General features: G+C 37.6%; 2 protein-coding genes across 4 annotated transcripts in view; one reads left to right on the top strand and one right to left on the bottom strand.

The window, feature by feature from the left end:
• The window catches only part of LOC131689111 (retinol dehydrogenase 14-like), an 86,022-nt gene extending 69,399 nt beyond the window's left edge, over positions 1–16,623 (top strand). For all 3 annotated transcript variants that reach the window (XM_058973946.1, XM_058973944.1, XM_058973947.1), the window contains exon 4: positions 15,554–16,623. In XM_058973946.1, coding sequence (XP_058829929.1) covers positions 15,554–16,293 — 740 coding nt within the window. In that variant the 3' untranslated portion in view covers positions 16,294–16,623. The remainder of the gene's footprint in view (positions 1–15,553) is intronic.
• On the bottom strand, positions 5,078–7,116 carry LOC131689110 (cytochrome P450 9e2-like). The gene is made up of 2 exons (XM_058973943.1): positions 6,863–7,116; positions 5,078–6,802 (listed from the first exon to the last, which is right to left on the bottom strand). The coding sequence occupies exons 1-2, from the start codon at positions 7,072–7,074 to the stop codon at positions 5,395–5,397; spliced, it is 1,620 nt and encodes a 539-aa protein (XP_058829926.1). The 5' UTR covers positions 7,075–7,116; the 3' UTR covers positions 5,078–5,394.
• Positions 16,624–22,651: the final 6,028 nt, after the last annotated feature.

Genomic DNA, 22,651 nt, shown 5'->3' with positions numbered 1-22,651 from the left:
ATCGCTTGATATTCAAAATAAAGATCAATAAAAGGCGTTTTAGGCAGAGTCAGCACTTTCAAGTTGTATTTGCAATCGCTCATATGTATTATAGATCGACGTGCTGTTGCAGATTCCTCATTTTAAGACATACGTTTAATTAAGATGTTATCCCAATAGAATATATCCGTGGATCATTGTTGGATACAACCTTCAAAGTACGCTGGATATAAATCCGTAGATTTCCGTCGAAAAATTGCTTTCCCGTAGATTTCATCTACGAATCCGTAGGCCTACGGAGATTTCCATAGATCTGACGTCGCTGCTTGGAACTGAGAGTTGTAAGTGAATCTCCCGAAGTAGTTGCAGAAGTGTTAACCACTCAGGTGTACTTAGGTGGGTTTTTAGTGGATGGGCCTTCTGTCAACCTCACTCTCTGAATGATAAGTGATAGGTCCATTTATAGATATTTTACTTTTTCGCTATAAAAAGACCTGCACACTGGTGCATATACTGCCCATTAAAGCGTAAGAGTCCCATATTGAAAAACAGCAAGCCGAGAAAAACGCTGTTCAAGATTTACATTTTCATTGAGCCAATGTTTTGGCATTTTTTTCAATATTTTCTATACAAATCTGGTAATCTTATTTGTGCCTTGTGAATCAGTGGTGATACAGAATACAATCCAAAGGATTACTCAATTTCGACAAAAATACATATAGGTAGTGTATGTTACTATGTTTTAATTGCCGCAAGGTTCTACTGTATCGATTTTGTTGGCTATTTTCGGCAAATTTGAGACTAAGAGAAACGAAAGCAATGAAATTGAAAGACGGATAGGTATTCTAGAGCGAATCAGTTATAAACTTAGAACGGAAAACTAGAACTAGGCAGGCTCATATGGGCATGATCGAAAGGAAATGTGAAGAATTTTTTTTGCCTTCTGCATAGTAGGAGTTGGGCGTTCCACCCAAGTCTACCGCATGGTCTATGGTAGAACATAACTCATCATCATGTTTTACCGCCGACGCCGGCAAAAAATTCTTCACAAATCCTCGCCTAGAACGACCATGCGATCATTCTTCTCCCTTTCTGCTAGCATCAAGCCGTGACGTATGCATTCAATCGACACCAAGCTATCGGTGTCGCACCGATCCTATTGTGATTGAACTACTTATTTATTTTTTCGTTCCGCACACACGGATGGCTGATAGCAATTAATGACACAGCTCAGCTAGCAGAAATCGAATTTTTATCTACTTTTTTTACCAACTAGTGTATATGTTACTATGTTTTAATTGCCGCAAGGTTCTACTGTATCGATTTTTGCCGTCTTTCAATTTCATTGCTTTCGTTTCTCTTAGTCTCAAATTTGCCGAAAATAGCCAACAAAATCACAATTAAAACATAGTAACATATAAACTAGTTGGTAAAAAAAGTAGATAAAAATTCGATTTCTGCTAGCTGAGCTGTGTCATTAATTGCTATCAGCCATCCGTGTGTGCGGAACGAAAAAATAAATAAGTAGTTCAATCACAATAGGATCGGTGCGACACCGATAGCTTGGTGTCGATTGAATGCATACGTCACGGCTTGATGCTAGCAGAAAGGGAGAAGAATGATCGCATGGTCGTTCTAGGCGAGGATTTGTGAAGAATTTTTTGCCGGCGTCGGCGGTAAAACATGATGATGAGTTATGTTCTACCATAGACCATGCGGTAGACTTGGGTGGAACGCCCAACTCCTACTATGCAGAAGGCAAAAAATTCTTCACATTTCCTTTCGATCATGCCCATATGAGCCTGCCTAGTTCTAGTTTTCCGTTCTAAGTTTATAACTGATTCGCTCTAGAATACCTATCCGTCTTTCAATTTCATTGCTTTCGTTTCTCTTAGTCTCAAATTTGCCGAAAATAGCCAACAAAATCGATACAGTAGAACCTTGCGGCAATTAAAACATAGTAACATATAAACTAGTTGGTAAAAAAAGTAGATAAAAATTCGATTTCTGCTAGCTGAGCTGTGTCATTAATTGCTATCAGCCATCCGTGTGTGCGGAATGAAAAAATAAATAAGTAGTTCAATCACAATAGGATCGGTGCGACACCGATAGCTTGGTGTCGATTGAATGCATACGTCACGGCTTGATGCTAGCAGAAAGGGAGAAGAATGATCGCATGGTCGTTCTAGGCGAGGATTTGTGAAGAATTTTTTGCCGGCGTCGGCGGTAAAACATGATGATGAGTTATGTTCTACCATAGACCATGCGGTAGACTTGGGTGGAACGCCCAACTCCTACTATGCAGAAGGCAAAAAATTCTTCACATTTCCTTTCGATCATGCCCATATGAGCCTGCCTAGTTCTAGTTTTCCGTTCTAAGTTTATAACTGATTCACTCTAGAATACCTATCCGTCTTTCAATTTCATTGCTTTCGTTTCTCTTAGTCTCAAATTTGCCGAAAATAGCCAACAAAATCGATACAGTAGAACATATAGGTAGTATATATTGTAAATAGGGTTCGTCGCGGTTGCGGTATTTACCGCAACCGCGCGGTATTTACCGCATCCGCACCGCAAAAACTGCGGTGCGGAAAGACACTTTTTCTTGCGGATGCGGTGCGGGAAATGAGCATTTACCGCGCGGTATTACCGCAACCGCACTTAAAAAAAGAATTGATAAGTCTGCAGTCTGCATTAAGAAGTGAATTAAAACTTTGACTTTTACCATTTAATAACGACGAAACTTATTACCTTATAATAGGGAAACATAATAAACATTTAATTGCTCTAATTTCCATGGACTTGACAATGATTGGAAAAGAAATCCGAATATAATCTGTATTCGACCTATCGCTACTTGATTTTTTACATTTTGTTTATTCTAATATGATAAAACAATCTGTTACTAAGAAATAAAATCTATAAGCTGTGTCCAATATAATTTGCATCATTATTTTTACGACATATTTTGAACACTTTGAAAAATTTACAAGCGAACCTTTTCAAGTATATAAAATGCACAATACAATCATTGAAAAACAATTGAATTGCACTGTCAAATCTAATTTAAAAATGCATCATTTCTCCCGATTCCTCTTGGCAATCGTGGAATTATGAATCGTTTACGATGACATTTTCTCAACTGTGAATTTTGATTAATTTGGAGAACTTTTGATTAATTTGGAGAACTTAAAAGTTTTCCTACTGATTGCTGCGGAAGAACGTTTTTGTATGTATAATGATGAAGTACAGGTAGGGTTCGCAGTACCGACCCTTTCTGGCGAGAACCGGTACTGCGGTACTGAAGCCCTTTTTTCAAATTCGAAAAGAGCCTCAAAATGAAATTGAATGCTCAAACTGATGACCTTATTCTCAGATGATTGATTTGTGCTGATCAAAAAAACATGTTTATTGTTTTTAATTGATTCGGAATGGCATGACTCATTTCAGCAGAAAATATTTTTCGTACGCGGCACCTTCTTTTATTTCCAAATCTAGGCCACTTGAAATCAATAACTGCTAAGCGGTGCTACTTTTATCGACTTTAACAGATGGTAAAATTAAGAAACTCTATTAATAACAGTAAATCAAAGCGAGAATGGCAGTAAATCCGACCAGGTTGGTTTCGACCTGCATACCAAGGCTCTTTGCTTTCCTGTAAACTATGGAGTTTTGCTGAATGTCCTATCACTAATAATCACAAATCGACCCATTTGGAGTAGCTCACCAAGTCTAAAATTGTTAGCTGCTAAATCGCTGTTCTTTATTTTATAAATAAAGGTTTAAGAGCAAACCAAAGACATGACTTAGACAATACTCTTATTGCGTGCCACCCAGTAAAAAATGGGATCCAATCAGAATGTCGCTCATAAAAAAAATCATAGCAAATTTTTACGTATCTTACGCTAGATGTGAATATTATGAAATTTAGCACAAGATCGTTAAAATTTAATAATAACAATATAAAGAATTTAAACATACTGTACAGAACAACGAGAGCTAGTAATGTTTAACTTATAGAAGGTAATTAATATAATTAAAAGTCATCTTGCAGACCGATATTTTGAAACAGGTCCCACTAGAGAGTCCACATATTTTTCATAAAAAAATTGTATGGTACCGAAAATACCGGTACTGGCTTTTCTTCAGTACCGGTATTACGGTACCAAAAATGGGTCGGTATTCCCGGGATTTTCGGTACTGGTATTACCGGTACCACAACCCTAAGTACAGCTACATTTCATATGACTTCAGTGCTATGCTAAGATTTACCTTGTTTCGAAAGTATTTATCTCAAAATGTACGGCATTTTATTAATAAAACTTGCCAAGTTGACATTTTTTAATAAACGTTACATTCTGAGGAGTCGGTCAAAGTTAATGTACGTGTAAATAAGAGTAATATTTTATTATATTTGGTTATTCAAAAAATTAACAATTTTTCAACACACTTTTCAAAAATACAGAATTTTACCGCATTTACCGCATTACCGCGCGGTGCGGTGCGGTAAATGTAGTGCGGTTGCGGTAAGCGGTGCGGTTTTATTATTTTTTTGCGGTTGCGGTGCGGACTATCCATTTACCGCCCACATCCGCACCGCGACGAACCCTAATTGTAAATATATACACACAAAATATGTATCCTCAACCTTCCCCCTCCCCTCCGAAAATATTTCTTACTAAACCACTGTTTCACGTAAACAGGATGTTTTCGCATGCTTTGATCGATTTAGCATCTGCTTTTCCAACATGTGGTCGGTGTTAAATCAGACCGGACTAAGTGACAATTTATTGATTTCGAGAAAAAACGAGTTTAAAGTTTGAATCAATTATAATTAGAAACAAATTTTCGCCATCATTATAGCTTATTGTTAAATATTGCAAATTCTGATTTAACACCGACCATGTGTAAGTAAAGTGTAATTAATAACACAGTGCTTCAGTGATTTTGTACTTTTCAAGTGACCTAGTATAGGTTATAGATCTTATTAAAAGCAACACAAAACATTGTTTGGAAAATATTTTATACCCTCTAAATTTTGATTTATAGTCAAAAACATTTTTTCGGGACTTTCGGCACTACAAAAATAGCTACGATGTCAATTTTTAATCGTTCTGGAAAGAAGAATAACTGACCTTTCCAATGGAGAAAATACTATGTGGCTTGGGTACAACAATATGAAAATTTCAATAATTTTTCGATTTTTTCACGAAAATTTTCATATTACTTAGTTCAGATATAAGATCAAATTATCTACAGGTACATATCATTCGACAGTACAGTAATCGAAAATAATTTTCAGTGGAAAGTTGCTAATCCGACCAGTATCAGTTTTTTTTTCTTACAAGAATTGTAACGCATGGTATCTACAGACTCAATAATTGGCTTTCACGACGAATTCGTAATCAATTCCATCTAATTGGTCAATGGTTGTCTCAATTTAAACTCCACGAAAACACCATTTCTTGAGTGTACCCCCAGATAGCCTTTGGCAAGCTTCAATGGCACCTGGGTTTTCTCCGTTCGCTCAAAGCTAAACTTCATCAGCATGTAAAACACAATTGCCTTAACCTCCATCAGAGCAAATCTGGACCCGATGCAGTTCCTGGGACCGATCCCAAATGGCAGATATGCGTTCGGATTTATATTTGCCTTGTTCTCATCACTGAATCGCTCCGGTAAGAATTGCTCCGGATTGACGTAATACTTCGGGTCATGGTGTAGTCCATGGAAAGGAAGCCAGATTGCTGCTCCCTTTTCGATAGTAAACTTCATGCCTTGACCATCATCAAATTCGTAATCTTGAACGCATAGTCTATCTATAGCGGGCACTGGAGGCCACTTACGAAGCGATTCAGACACCACCATGTCCATGTACTTCATCTTTTGAAGTGTGTCGTAATTCAACGGCTTTCCATTCAGAGATTCGTGCGTCTCCAAAATCTCCTCATATAATCGTTTCTGAACGTCTGAATTAATAGTCAGTTCATAAGCTAGGAAGGTGAGACATGTCGACACTGTGTCGAAACCGGCGACGAAGAAAATTAAGCATTGTGCAATCATTTCGACCTCTGTCATTACGATTGACGATGTCCCCTTCCCATGTTCAAACTCCTTCACCGTCGCAAAACTTTCATTTTGCTCGATCTCATGCTGATTCTTCAGCATTCCCTTTCTAGCCTGCATCAAGAGGTGAACCATATCCGGGCGAACAATGCCTTGAGTTTCTCGTGACTTTATAGCTTGCTTAATAAGTGATGAAAAGTAGGTATTATGCACTCTATCGAGCAAATCAATTCCAAAGTAGCTCATAACGGAGGGAATGTACCGATGTCCAAACGTGCGAATTAAGGCGGCCAATGTGTCGAATTTAAACATAACATTTCCGTGCGCGTAGAACTCGTTTTTAGGGTTCCGTAAGGAGTCAACCTTGATTCCAAAAGCACATGTCGCTATCACGTCGTTGGTAAATCTAGAAAACACATCTTTCATCTCGTACACCTGCGATCTGCCGCTAAGCTGCGACTCTTTCTGAAAGAACTGAGCCATGCTTGCGCTACACTCCACTACCAGCTCAAACATCTGCCGCATTTTTGATCCGGTGAACGCTGGACTAAGGGTAACCCGCATATCCCTCCACTTTTGATCGTTCAGTACAAACAGCGACTTAGCAAACAACAGATTTGGATGATCTCCTTCGGCTTGACCCCAGATCGGCCGGTGGTTCATGAAGTGGTCGAAGTCTTTAATGCCGATCTTTTTGATCATCTCCGGATCACGAATAACGTATAATGGGGCATTTGCGTCGAATAGACCGAAAACTCTAAAATCAAACTCGTTTCAGCGAATTATCTAAATCACAGTTTGTATTAGGGGAACTTACTTCACGCCATCAAATTTGTCGTAAATGATCTTAACGAATTCCGTAAATGAGTGCTTCTTGAAGAAAAGTGGTCCAGTGCTTCCAACAATGGGCCAGACCGCCATCGATGGAATCGGTTTGTGGTGAAAGTAGTCATGGTCCTTGGTTAACCAGTAGTAAAGCCATCCGATCGTAATCACAGTGACTAGAACGTATGCTAGATCGATTTCCATTTTTTTTTTGGGATAGCGATAGCACTGTCTCTCATCCACAACTACGAACATTTTGCATTTGATTGGCGAATCGGAGCGCTTCTTATCTTTCGCAAATGTTTGTTTATAACCATAGCCGCGAAGGTGACTTGCATATTGGCTTATCAAATAGTCTGTTTTTGTTTACAGATAAAAATGTGCATTTTCTTTCGCCGCTAACAGAATAACGCTAGTAACAGAAAATAGCTATTTGTTAAAATCTGATTTAATTTGATAGCAGTGATATGAGACAATTCCGCACAGTCATTAGATTGCAGAAGTAAAGTGAAGTACGCACAGGAACGGGAAGATCGAATATATAAATAAAATGAATTAAATCAAACGAACGAATCGTAAAAAAGTTAATAAAATAAAGTAAATAAAATGAACAAACAGAATAAATAAATATTAACAATAAGAAAGTAAAATTAATTATCCTGTTTAATCCTGTTAACAGATATTATTTTCAAATTTATTCAGATATTTCGCATGATGATAAATCTTTTTATAGCATATGTTTGCATTCTATGAAAAATCACCGACTGTCACTGTTTATTAGTAGAATAGTTCAAAGACGTATTATAGAAAAAACGAAGGAATACGCAGATAATAGGTTAAGACCGACAGACCGTTTCAGATAATATATTTATAGCTATCATATAATCTAATTTTACTTCTATAGTTTTAATATGTATGGGGCATAGAAAGCAAAATTAACCGCCAATTTGTTTTCCAAATAATTTTTACTTCATTGTAGCTGTCAAAAATTCCACGCGTTTTTTTGTATTATTTCAACAAAGCAGGTGGAACTACTATACTAGTGCGTCATTTTCTCAGCCTTTGGATGAAATATATTAAAACTCAATCACATTAGGGTAAGGTGGGGCAAATCCGTTGGGTAAACCCGACCCCCTCTGTTATCGAAAATCGGAAGCACAACGCGAACTAATATCAATGTTGTCGTGTAGAGCATCGAAAATAATCATAATAATGGCGGCATGACAGAATTTTATTAGTCTACATTGAGATGCTCAAACGACAATAAGTGTGTTTTTACAACTTTTGATTTGATTTTTGTGTATCATTAACTACAGGATATTTCTGATTCTACATAGAAAATGTAAGTGAATTTAAATTCTTTCATTAAAGTTCTACAAAGTGCATAGATGAATTTAGTCCAACTCTTTTCATAATTTTTTTTTAATTGCATCGTAATGAAAAATGACGCGGTGGGGCAAATCCAACCTCTAAATAGTGGGGTATACTCGACCGCTTTTTTGCTAAGAAAATGATTATATATCAAATTTAAATATATTTTTATTGTAATAATTTTTTTTTTTTGCACAATGGTTCATAATTACAAAGGAAATACGCAAAAATGTGATAAATATAGTATTCGTAGAGCAACTGCTCCGTTACAAATGGGAATATCTTTACGTGCTACTGCTCATGATTTTGACATTCCAAGATTGACATTGAATCCCATTTTCTTATTATTGCAATTCAAAAACGTACCATTCATTGATTTTTCATTGAAAAACCATGCAATTTGGGTAATATCTGTACTAAATTAACCAAAAACATAGGCGGTCGGGTTTTCCCGCGCCATTTATGAAAGCAGAAAAAATGAACGTTTTCGTAAAACGCTTGAATCTCAAAGTTTTCCCAGGATGCGAATAAAATGCTATACAGAAAAAGCTGCCCAGAAGTCTAACCTTTAATTTGGTGTATAAAATGACTTGATCCGATGGAAAATGAGCATTTAACAGCCAAAACCATTTACTAGATCGGATTGGCCCCACCTTACCCTATTTATTTCATGAGAAATATTGAAAATTTATAAACAAATAATTTTTTTTAAACCTTGAACATGATTATTTTTTCTTTTTTATTGAATTAAGTAATCAAATTACATTTCGGGACCATTCATAAACCACGGAGACCGAAATTTTAAATTTTTTGACCACCTCCGTCTCCCCTAGTAGACTTAAGTAGATTTTCACCAAAAATTAAAAATAAATCAATACACTTATTGCAAAAAATCGGACTTTTTCTTGTTAACCATTGACCTTTAACCTTTTTTGAACTGTCAATTGTTCATGCATGTCTGCTAACTAGTGGTGTCTCATAACTCACGACTATATAGGATTTTTACATTCGAAATCTTCCGCGGAGAGGAATTTTGGGAGATCGTCTTTAGGACTATTTTTTGTGTTTTTCCTACCATTTTTTCATGCGATTAAGCACGCAAGACACAAAACGTGCCGGGTTGTTGTTTTGTCCAAAAAAACGAGGATTATTGGTCGCCTAAAGAGTAGTTATCTCAATAGTGTAGGAACTAGCTTCGAAGTGCTTGCATAAATACATTTTACTGAATCGACTAATATGTTCAATATAACTCTATTTGAATCCAATTAAAAATTAGGAATACGAAAAAAATCAGTCTACGTAGACTTCTGTAGAAACCCCCTCTCCCCACTCCTAGACAAACGTAGACTTTTGCTAAACCCCTCCCCCCTCGTCCCCCTCACGAGTTTACGTGGTTTATGAACGGCCTCTTCTAAAAAACATAAAAATTTGGTAGTGAGCAATTGAATACTTACGGAGATGTTATGTTTTCAAACGCCCCTTGTGCAAGCGACACGTTCCGCCACGTGCTTTGCTCGCACTTGGTCTAAGCTGTAAGAGTTTCTGCACATCTGCGCATTCAGTAAACTACAATTTCAGTTGACTTTATTACACCGTGTTACAGTGATTTTGTACTTTTCAAATGACCTAGTATAGGTCATTTGCAACACAAAACAATGTGTGAAAAATGTGGGTTATATTCTCAAAATCTCGATTTATGGCAAAAAAAACTATTTTCGGTACTTTCGGCACTAAAAACGTCTACGTGGTCATTTTCAATTTTTTTAGTGTTCTGGAAAGAAGAATAAATTATCTTTCCAACGGTATGTAATGCTTTGTACTTTTGTTAAAGATACTACATGTGCGGTTTGGGACAACAATATGAAAACAACCATTATTTTGCAATTTTTTCATGAAAATTATGAAAATTGCTTCACGTTCTTCTAAAGAAGCTTCTTTGTTTTAATAAATATTTATAGCAGGTTCACGCTTAACTTATATAAAACAAAACCATTGTTACCAGATCCCTACCCCATCGGTATAGTTTCACTAGTAATGAACACTACTTCATCTCTCCTCCGTTTCAACTTTCCTCGGCTTCACCTACTATGGTTATGGGCTGATCATGTCTTTGTTGACTTTGAACTGATGGAATGTTGTTATAACCAAAACAGAAAATGCGAAAGCGAACAAAGAATTTTTAAACGATGCACATAGGACTATGTTATGAAAAAATGTGGCAAAAATTATTTTGATGGATTTGCGGTCATCTTGTACGTCAAATAGTCTAAATAACTGTTTATTTACAGTAATGTTCACCTAACAGTGACATAATAGCGTTCTAATATTCACTTCGCTCTTTTGTTGCAAACATTATTTTAATCACGTTAAACGCTGTAAATATAGTTCTGATTACAAATTCACATTGTTTTTTTTTGCATTTCTTTTATAGATGATTTAGCCTTAGGTTCATTAACCTCTTTTTTGTGGTAGAAAAAGAAGCCTTTTGGTTGGGAGCAGAATACAGATGAAATGCGTACAAGGAAATCGATTTACCAACTATGCTATACACTCTTAGAAAAACTGATAATTATATTTGACGTAAGCAACATAGCGACGTATTTTCCTGTCCGATAATAGGAGTTTGCATGCTATGATATGTAAAATTAAATATTATGACTCTTTTGATGTAAAACTCAGACTGAATGGCCGAACAACTCACTTTTTTACATGTCATTAAATGTAAATTTATGTGAATTAGGACGCTCCTTATATCCATTTGGCAAAACGTAAAGTTACAAGATATTTTTTGCTTTGCACCCGCCAATAATTCTCATATTTGGTATATTTATTGAAACATAATATAGTACATTTTTTCAATATTATAGTATTTATTTATAAACATTAAGCTCTTATGAATCCGCATCTCCCTCGTCTTCGTCTTTAAAAGCGAGTAACAAAGGAAGATATGTTTGTTTGCAGGATGGATAACATTGTTTTGTTTTTCGAAAGATTGGCTCGACGAATATCGCTACAGCCTGTTCTGGAAAGTGTTTGTGTACATTATTGGGTTGCATAACAACAATCGCATTTTTTAAATCTGTCGCTTTTGATGGACTTGCAGTTATGTCCATGATAATGCCGGCAAGCACTGTATTTCTGGCAACTCGTTGACTCGTTTGTGCAGCATAGCTCAACTCATCGAATGGTGTATTTTCTCTAAGATCGACCTGCAGTTGAACATTCAGACCAAGTAGATAACTTGATAGTTGAGTTCAACCAACTTTGTTCGGATCTACAAACCGTTTCTTGTGGTTATAGCAATCTACCTATTTGTATTTAAACTATATTAAAGCAGCTTAATTGATATTTAAGCATTTTAAGGAATCCACAAGACACTTGAGGGTGTCCTTGAGCTTTTCCTCTACGAACAATAACTTGATATCTATTGACGGCAGAAACATTGCTCTATCAGCTCTAAAAGAATTTAATGTTTTCTGACCAATGTTTAAGAAAATCGTCAATTTAGAAAATCCGAAAAACACAATTTAAAGACTTCCAAACTTCAAAACTACCTAAACCTTCAATGAGTGAGGATGCGTAATTTTTTTAGGATATGATTACCCTGAGCTTTGCAAACATATTACATTTTTTTTGCTTAGAGACGTATAGAACATAAACAAAAATGCTTTTTGCCAAATTCGATGAGTGAAAAGTTCTCAAAAGGAGTCCTCTATTAAGCCTCTCTTATGACTTCTATTTGCATGTATCCAGTTGAATCAGTGATGCAATTTTTATCGAGTTTCTAGTTGACAACACTTCTAACCTCCAGGAAAGATACCGAAATAATTGTTTTCATCGAACCTCTTGCGAAAAAATACAGTTTGCAGAAAATGGCAAAGTTTTAACAGCTAGCTTTAATCATACATATTCGAGATATTTTCGAAATGGCCGATACTTTTTGCTACAAGTATCTAAGATTGTAAAAACAATCAAATACACGGGATTTATTAAAATTTCTGTTTTTGAATTTTGGCTAGCTTTTTGATAGAAATACCTTTATGTGCGATGAATTACGTTCTTAATAAACTCACATTTTATCCAAGGAAAACTGTATTGCCCGTAATTAGTGATTTTCGACCATTGTGTGATGAGGTAAACAGTATACGTTTGCAGCTACATACTTTTAGGCGTATTCAGTTTAGTTTATATCGTAACGCTAAACGCTGCAAATAACTGGTGTAAATAAAGGCGCAACACGCAGTACAAAGATATCGACACAGATCTTTCATGAGGGCCTAAGTCGCAATGTACTCAAATGGAGAAAAATCAGTTTCAATATTCGACGATGCTTTTCTAAATGTAGTTTTTATTGTAGGTATAAATTACTTTATGACCATGTTTTTCCGGAAGCATCTTTGGTTAAACCTTATGACAATATAACAAAGAATTTAATTCCTATGTGCTTTTAGTGGGTAGAAACTAAAAAAATGCTTACGCCCAATTTGCATCCCAGTCGTGATTTCGCCCTTCAGCAACCACCATTTGCGGAAGGGCTAAACCGTGTACATAATTTTCAGTAGGGCGCGGTAAATGGGCTAAACTGAGTCTGTCTTGCTGGGTAGGGCTGGGTAAATGGGCGAGCTTGACAGTATACTTTTTAATAAGGCTCAGCAAATGGGCGCATAGAAACCCAAAGTAAATGAAAGGGCACGTGCAATCTTTTCTTCGAATTACATGAAAATATCGAAATATTCGAATGTTTATGTGCAAAAACTATCGAGTAGACATGATCATAGTAGATATTGCTTATCATTTATATAATAGAACCGCCGCTTAAAGAATAATTTTGTTAATAATAACCGTACGCCCGGTTCTGTCAAAAAATGTAAGTTTAGTCTTTATATTCCATATGACAAGAAGACCGTTATGTTTTCTTTAATTATAAATCGAACTAAAAACCATTTTAGCAAATTTTCACCTCAATCTTGTAGTATTTTTGTCGCATAATGCCATAATAGCGAAAACGCAGTTTGTTTACATTTGCGATTTAAGCCCTAATGAAATTATATTATAAACTAAGAAGCATAGCAAATTGACAAATGAAGTGATTTAAATTACTGTACCTAGTCATTAAACATCCTGTCTATAAGGTTCATGATCGAGAGTACAGTTTCGATATTTTTTCTGTTTCATATTGTAGGCACCATCCTGCCACGGTGATAGTTTCGTGAATGATAATGCGATAATGTATAAATATTGATTAAATGTCCAACTGTTTTCATTATACAACATTTACTGAAATTGTGTTTATTTTTAAACAAAACTTGAGCTGGAGAATCAGTTACAGTGACTCAAATCCGAACTCGTACAGCGTTATGCGGAATGATCATATGCACTTTCCGAGTAAAAAATAAGTTTTCGAGGCATTTTATTTATATAGAAAAAATTACCTAGCCAGCAAAAAAAAAGATTCAAATATCCTGAATGAAGGGTGGATAATCAAATTCGTATAACAGCCATTTCCATTTTTACAGAACAGAAAAACGCTCGTATTTTTGCCTTTCTCAATAGAAAGGTATTGAGAGACGCTTACATCTGCAGCAAATTCTATGCTAATGGACGAGTTTTGTTCGGGGTTAGGTCGATTTGTGACAAATTCTACCAGAAACTCCTCAGGAGGAAAAAAATTAAGATTGAAGCGGCACACGCCAGAGACTCTGATACCAACTTGGAATTAAATTTTTCATTCACAATTTCCGACTTTTATTGATAAGAATATTATTCTTATTTCTATTTGGAAATAATTTTAAATTATTTTTATTACCTATTTCTCGTGTATATTTTTCTTTATAATCATCAATATTAGCATAATATCAAATTTTGCTTTGAAAAAGGTTGGCAATTCACAAATATCGAAGTGCACATTACTCTACACTAAATTTACAACTCGGCCAACATATCCCAATATATATTTTCGAGAACAATCACGATTTACACAAACAAATATAAGGTTACACTGGTAACCGTTATACCATTTTGTTAGGTTTTGAATACCCTTTCCAGCTGTACCAAGTTATTGGAAATCAGATGTAAATTGATTCGCGTTACATATATTATTTTTCAGAAACAGAAATTTTCGCACCAGTGCCGAAAAAAGAATAAACGTGCTCCTGTACAAACGACATCACCAAAACAGCTGAAATTACTTCGGTACATTGGTGACCTAATACCCCACCGAAATCACTATAGATGTCGCTACTGCGCATAATAGCCTTTTCATAAAAGGTACTCGGCCAACCTGCCCCTTCGGCCAACCAGCACCGGTCACCCCTACCCGTCCATCTTTTTTCAGTTTTTTTCATTTCATAGATTTCATTCGTTTGTTTATTTCATTCATTTTGAATGCTTCACTATTTTTAAATGTATCATCCCTTCATTTGGGTTCTTTTTATATATTTGGTTCGTTTCATTCATTGGATTCATTCTGGTCATGTATTTTTTCATATCAACTTATTTTGTTTACTGTTTTCAGTTTATGCAGTTTTTACATTTTTTCCAGGTCATACATTTTATTTAGTTTTTTCATCTGGATAAACTGACTGATTTTTTTCAGTCATTCATTTCATTCAAATTATAACTCTGACACAATTTAATTTAACTTTAACACAATTTAACTTTTTTAATATAGTTTAATTTTTCATTTTAATCATTTAATTCATTTGATTTATACTAATTATTTTATGAATTTTATATTTTTTCATTTCTTGGCTATATTATTTTTTTAATTTCATTTCTTGTATTGAATTTTAATCTTTTGTTCAGTTTATTAAAGGTTTTATTCGTGCAGGACTCGAAACTGAGTTCATCCCACCTTTAGCAGAGCGCCTACTTCGCATGAGTTCTGCAAACTAATGAACGATCAAACAGTGATATGTGTAAGAGATGTCTCGCATCACTGCTAGGTGGATTAAATCGGTTTTTATTCAAATACTCGTATAAATTCCCTAACAAACAGAAAATGTTATTACACTCAACTAATAAATACTCTAATAAACAGTAACTGCATTGGATTATCGATAACTTTTAAACTTTGAAATTTGCATCAAGTATCAAATGGATATTTCGGCATTAGGAAGCTTTATGCTATTATCAAAGTAATGTGCTGCAAAGTGTTGTTCCTTCTACCCAAAAGATTTCTTACTCTAAAGTTTTAAATTGTGTTCTTCAAAATAAATAGAGAACAATTACGGATTTAATAAATATTTTTAGTATTATAAGAAAATTCGCATCACACTGCTAGGTTTACTAAAATCACTTTTTTTAATTCCAGAGGAAATAATGGCTGAATCTGGAAATTCCAACCTTATCATCAAACACATCGACATCAGTTCTCTAGCTTCGGTGCGAAATTTCGCCCAGGACATCGTCACTACCGAAAGAGTGATTGACGTTCTCATCCACAATGCCGGTGTTGCTCAAGGATTCAAGAACAAGGTCACGCCGGATGGTCTGGAGTTCACCATGGCCACCAACTGCTACGGTCCATTTCTGTTGACGCATCTTCTGATCGATCAGTTGAAGAAATCGGACCAAGGTCGAATCATTATCGTATCATCCAAATTGTATCGATTTGCCCACGTCCGCAGCGATCTAAGCAACATCAATCCGGTCAACTACTTTTCACTCTTTCCCGTGGAGTTGTACAATTTGTCTAAGTGCATAGAGATTATGATCACCCAGGAGTTGGCTCGGCGTTTAGCTGGAACGCGGATAACCGCAAACTGCCTTCATCCGGGAGTTATCGATACGGGAATCTGGCGCAACATTCCATTTCCGGCGAGTCTGTTATTCAAGCCAATTCAAATGTGCTTCCGTACACCGGAGGAGGGTGCAAGAACGACTGTATTCCTTACCGTTTCACCTGATGTGGAGAAGATCAGCGGAGAATACTTCCGCGGGTGCAAGGTGACCAAGCTAAACCGGCGGGTACAGAACAAAGAGCTTCAGGGTAGACTGTGGAAAGCTGCACAGGAGCTGGTGAAACTGACTGAAAAGGATCCGAAAATTTAGAGTAACCTGTTTGTATGTATGTTCTATTGTCGGATTCCGGAATTTCGTTATGTAGAAGTCGTCAAAGGGATACATTGTTAGATACCATTTAACTTTTTTATGTCACTTGCATTGTACAGTGGTGGCACTACGCTTTCTGTCAGTGAGTGAATTTAGTTGGCAGCGTAGTTGCAAGTAGTGCCAACACAGTTACCCTCCCAAAACATCAAGTTCAATTTTCGCGACTAGTCTTTTTGGAACAAAAGGGAATAATTTTCTAAAGTAAGTGTCTAGGTAGGATATTAAGCATTAAGAACGCCGAAGCTAAAAATAAACGAAATAAAATGATCAGACTTGACTTTCACGGAATCCGAAATCAAACGACGAAAATCGAATTCACTATGACGCCAGCGTAATGAACACCGTTTATACAAGTCCGCTCAAGAAACAGTTTTCACCTTTTTCACTTCCTCTCCTAAAATGTATTTACATAAAGACTGCGTCGTAAGCAAATTGGATACACATAAATTGCATCTGCAACAATGCAGGACACGGAAATGTTTCAAGTACCTGCATCCGCTGAAAACTCAGCGGCACCCGTTTATCGTTCCCACCGAGTGCTGCATCAGCTCGACGAAAACCTTGAATGGACAGGCAAAACTTTCCTCTGTCACAAGATATCTTGCACAATTTGAATTTGGTGATAGTTTTACGAGTTTTAACTGTACTTTGCCAGCTCTTGTTTCCGCTTTTCCTCCGCTCCGGTCCATTAGTAAAAGTGGTATTGCTATGAAAGAAAGCAACAGTACATATAGCACAGCAACGCCGAGAAAGGACTTTTCCGGGGGCAATCTGCCCTCCGAACAAGTGACACCCAAAGTCGAGGATCTGACAGAGTGAAACAAAGTGAGAAGGATTCGCGTTCTTGCATAAAACTTGGATTAATTTAACAAGGAAATTACATTTACTGCTTGCCAGCACTCGGTGGGTTTTGGTTCTTCTATGCAAAGATTTTCAAATTTTTAATGGATGGCGCCTGGAAAGATTCACAAAGACCAAACAAAAAACTGAACTTCGCTAGGAGCCAGTTTGTTTGAATTGACTTAATAATTACTATTAGCTCCACATAAGTTTTCTTGGCATCGTTGAACTTGAAATGTCTTTCTGGAAGAGGTTTTTGTTTTGAATTCGAAATTCCTTACCATTTAACAAACAATCAACCACCCTATTTTCTGTTACCCGGAGTGTCATTTAAAATCCTCATTTAATCCATATAGTGGAGCACTTGTACCTTTCTCATTTATCCAAACTATTATTTAGTAACTGATTATGTTCAATATAGCATTTTGGAAACATCTATTACATTCTTATTATACTTGGTAAGTATATATATTTTCACAACGGCCACGAACCTCATGAGTATCATGTCGACGCTGACACACTTAAAACAAACGAAAATATAATATGCATTTAGCTTAACATGTAAGTTTAACGTTAACCCCCCCCAAACCAAAACCAAAATTAATTGGATTGAAAAAAATAACGTTCTGGCAAATTTAATAAAATATTGTGCAATAATATTTTTGGAAGTATATTATCTGATCACTACATTGAGAACCTATTGTTTTGAGCATCATTAGGACACTTAAAAATTGTAAGAATTGGATCTTGTAACTGATCTCTTAGCCGCGGTTCATAGTTGTCCAATCTTTTTTTTATTTCGATTATAGAGGTTTTAACTTTAAGGTCATTCGCCTCTTCGGGTTAGAAAAATCTCTTATGAAAAATTTCCAACCCTATGTGCGGGGTCGGGACTCGAACCCAGGTGCGCTGCCTATAAGGCAATCGATTTACCAACTACGCTACGTCCACCCCTAGAGTTGTCCAATTATCGTGAGCTCTTTTTTTGTAGAGATGTAAGCAGGGATGGAAATATTTTTTTAATTATTTCAAGTTATTTGCCATTAATGATATATCTTTAAGTGTTGAATTTAATGGTGTGATAATTTTGTATGTGAGGACTCTTTCTGGAGTTGTGAGCTTTAATCGTGAAGAAAAGTAAAATTAATGCTCGAAAACATTTTTTACGGTCACGATCACATTAATTCGAAACAGTCAACTTTGGATGTTTAGTATTTTCGAAGAATATAATAACGTAAAGCAGCACCTCTTTTGATAAAATAATTTTGGCGGTTAATCCTCCTAGAAGTAATCATAAAGTATTTATTCTACAAACAAATTTAGTTCGAGATGTCTTCAGTAAAGTTTTCGAAAATGCTATTTCATACAACCTTTTTCAATAAGGCGGGCAAACTATAGTTGGTAAGTCGATTGCCTTGTACACAGCTCACCTGGGTTCAATTCCCAATCCCTGCACATAAGGTTAGAAATTTATCTAACCTAAAAAAGAGCCAATAGGCCTTAAGGTTAAAGCATCTGTAATCAAAATGAAAAAAAAAACTTTGTTGAAGACATTCCATAATCAATTTTGTTGAAGACATGAATGCTTCGTGTATTCAGAATATAGAAATATATTTGACTATATGTAAAAGAAAACCTTTAAGCAAAGTTCTTCTAATACTAATGTAATTGATAAATCTCTTCTGCTCTGTATAAACCTAGGGAAACGACACTCCATGATTTGTTGATGAAATTAACTTATAATTAAAAAGTCTGATTAAATTGATAAAGATTGGCTTTGATCGCTTCGGAATAGAATCAAATTTCCAACATTACTTGATAATGGTTTGGAATGGCCGAAGATGGTTTTTGCGTCGGTGGTTGAGTGGTAAGCGTGACCGTAACTCATTCCAGTTGGTCTGGGTTCAATCCCAGCCGAGGTCGTTGAGATTTTTCTCTTTGCTTCGGAAGGGAAGTAAAGCCGTTGGTCCCCGGTCCATGAGTTGATGGATCCCCAAGTAGCATTTCTAGTTTTATAGCACACTACAAGTGCATTCTAAGTTTTAAGAAGGGTTTCAAGAATGCCATAAAACCTCAATTGTTACTAGGGATATCTAGTCCAGATATTGGAGTCAGCTCAAATCCTCCTCCCGTGATATTTGTGAAGTGCGCAGTAGCATATACGGCCTCTAGCAAAAGCAAGTATATGACTAACATTCCTTCCCTTTCCTTCCGCGATCTACGTTCGGGCCTGGCCGGCACTGATATTGATCAATAAACACTTTAGGATTACCAGGAGTTGCACATTGAAAGAGGTTTTGCTACACTCAAGCATAATTATCTATTCATTCCCTGTGTAACTTCAGCTAGTCCAGATCGATAACGAAGCAGCAGCCAGGGGTGGTCGCACAAGCTCAAGCCTCAAGCTGGAAAAAATTAATCGATCGAAATTCACGTTTCAGTGCTCGATGAAATCAAAGCAAAAAATTGCCAGCGGTATATGGGCCGGAACAAATCAAATCAAAAACATACAACCAAACATACAGGGGAATTTTGTTGCCAGAATTATTGAAAGATTCTAAAATAGAGCATGCAGAATTGCCCATTACACCAAATTGGATTGAGAGTGGATAGATTTGTTGCAATTTTTTCAAACTTTTTAGCAATAACAATTATTTTAAAGCGATGTTCCCCTCGGTATAAACAATAAAATTCACATTCTATTCATAATAGTCTCTGAAGCTAACAAGAAAGTTTTATTGAAAAGAACAGGCTTTAGGAAAATTTCTTAAAAATCGTTTTATATCTCGATATATTGCGTTTATGTAGCCATCATATTATCAACAAAGTTTTTAAAATGACATTATCAACAACTTTGCTGAAGATACCAAGTCTCTTACTGTTTTTGAAGAGTTACTTCTCCATGATTACTTCTAGGAGATTTTATTACCAAAATTATTGTATCAAAAGATGCGCCTGGCCTGTAGTGTATTGGCATTGTGTGGGACTCACAACTCACGTTCGTGCTTAACCACTAAAAAACTCCTTACTCTTACGGCTCTTCTTCTCCACGGAACTACGTCAAGATATTACTCCATGGGGGGTTGGTCGTGCTTTCGTCGCACCTCTTTCTTCTGCTCTATATCGTAGCCTTACTTGGTTCATGAAATTAACTCTCGACTCATCTCTTGCTTTTTGTCCCCGTCTATTAAGTCGCCGTTCAGCTCTCGTCCCCGTGAGCCGTTTAGGTGCTGATTTCTTGCGCCGTTTAGCTCATGTTTCCGTGAGTCATTCAGCTCCCGGCCTTATCTCGATCTACTTGGATAGTCCCTGTTTGGGATCTGGCTCGTACCCTTTTCTTCCTTCGTTGTTGGGTGGACTGTATTCGGTCCCGGATGATTGTTCGGTGGACGGTGCTTGGCGGACTTATACGGCAATTGTTGGCTGGCGGTTCAGGGCTCCGATTCCATAAATAAACACATTTATTCATTAACAACACTACATTTTAAACATGTATTAATTAAACTTAATTAAATTACATTTATTTAAAAACACAACACAACAATAATATGACACAACAATTTCCATGGCGACTGACCAGTACGCCTTTTACGGGTGCAATAATTGATGGCCGACGTTCTCCTCTCCGCTACTGCTGCAGGATACCGGCAAATCAGCCGACGTCGCTCCGGAATCTTCTCTCCGATGTCTCCCACTGCCAAAATCATCTCTCGGTTTCTGCACTACACTTCAACTCGATTGCATCCTTGTTGTCTTTTCGGATAAACAGATAACAGTACACCAGTCACCGCGTGCGTTTACCATCATGTCGTCTCTCGAACACACGCACACAACGTACTCCATCCGCTGATCACCTTGCAGCAAACAATTTCACTGTCGAGGGGAACGTCGATCGAACGGGTACAAAGTAGGAAAGTCGTAAACAGCCCCCAAACGATGAACTCACCCTACTCCGACCGATGGTTCCCCGACGGAGAAATTTCTCCCGACACCGATACCGGTTTCCTTGAGCCATTTAGCTCTCAGCTATATCGAGGTTAACTCGGATATTATCCAACTCCGATTGAGAGTTCCCTGGGAACGGAATTTCTGTCGGCCCCGGTGTTTGTTTCGTGAGCCAATTAGCTCCCTTTTTCATCACGATTCTGTCGGGTAGTCCATGGCGGCATACCTACCCTACATTGGATTCCCTGGTGGTAGATTGCTTCCGACACCGATGTTCGTTTCCGTGAGCCATTTAGCTCACCGCTTCGTCTACTCGGCCTAGTCCCAGGCGGTGGATCTAGTCTACTCACGAGCTATCCGGTAGGGTGTCGAGGTCGGTCCGGCGATTCCGGTGAAGCCTGACGTCCGGTTCAATGGCGCCCCGAAAACCCAAACCAGGTGCTATATCGCGTACTACTCAACTGGCTCCCGGCGGTGGGCCTAGTCTACACCGTCGGAGAGTTCCCGGCAGCGAAATTTCTCTCGAATCCCGATTTGTGGTTTCACGGCGACTTTCTAGTCAATGGCGTTACTTTGTTGGTTCCTTCGCCACTTCCTCTGCTGCTCGGAGAGTGTACTCGTAACCACTCTATTGACGGCGTCCCAGGTATGCTCGTCGTGGCACATCTTTTCAATGATGTCGTCCTCTGTCGCACCAAGCATACCCCTTCGAACTTCATCGAACCTACGGCATTCAAATACCATGTGTTCCGGTGTCTCTTTCACGTTCACACAGTCCGGGCAAAGGAGTGACAAAGCATGTTCAAACCGATGCAAGTATTTTCGGAGGCATCCGTATCCGGACAAAACTGTGTCAAATGGAAGTTCACCTCTCCATGCTTCCTATGTACCCAAGCCGACACATTTGGGATGAGTAAGTGGGTTCATCTTTGTTTCTCCGCGTTGTCCCACTCCTGCTGCCACTTAGCCAGCCAGTCCGTTCGGACCAGTCTCCTTGCATTACCTCCAATTCTCCGCTGGTAGCATTCCACGTCATCAGCCAGAGTATTGCAGATGTGGATCATCCCGGCGATAACGCATATTGCCTCCGACGATATTGTTTTGTAAGCACTCACGACTCGTACGGCCATCAGCCGGAATGTCCTGTTCAGCTTTTCACGGTTCCGCTTGGTTTTCAATGCAGCACCCCAGCCAGGAGCCGCATATCGGAGTATCGATGACGAAACAGTAGAGAGTAGACATCTCGTGCTACTTCTCGGGCGGGCTGCCGATGTTTAGCATGATTCTCGCTATTGCGTTCGTTGCCTTCGCCGACTTTTCGCAGGCGTAGTCAACGTGGTTATTGAAACTCAACCGGTCGTCGATTATCATTCCCAATTGCTTCAGTGCACGCTTCGATGCATTCACTTGCCTCCGACGTCGATCTGCATCCGCTGCATCGCTTTGCTGTTGCTGACCAACAACACTTCCATTTTGTGGTGAGCTATTTGCAGCTTGACCCCATTAAACCAGC

Source organism: Topomyia yanbarensis, chromosome 3 (assembly GCF_030247195.1).
Source record: "Topomyia yanbarensis strain Yona2022 chromosome 3, ASM3024719v1, whole genome shotgun sequence".
Lineage (NCBI taxonomy): Eukaryota > Metazoa > Arthropoda > Insecta > Diptera > Culicidae > Topomyia > Topomyia yanbarensis.
This window is presented reverse-complemented; position numbering and strand designations above follow the sequence as displayed.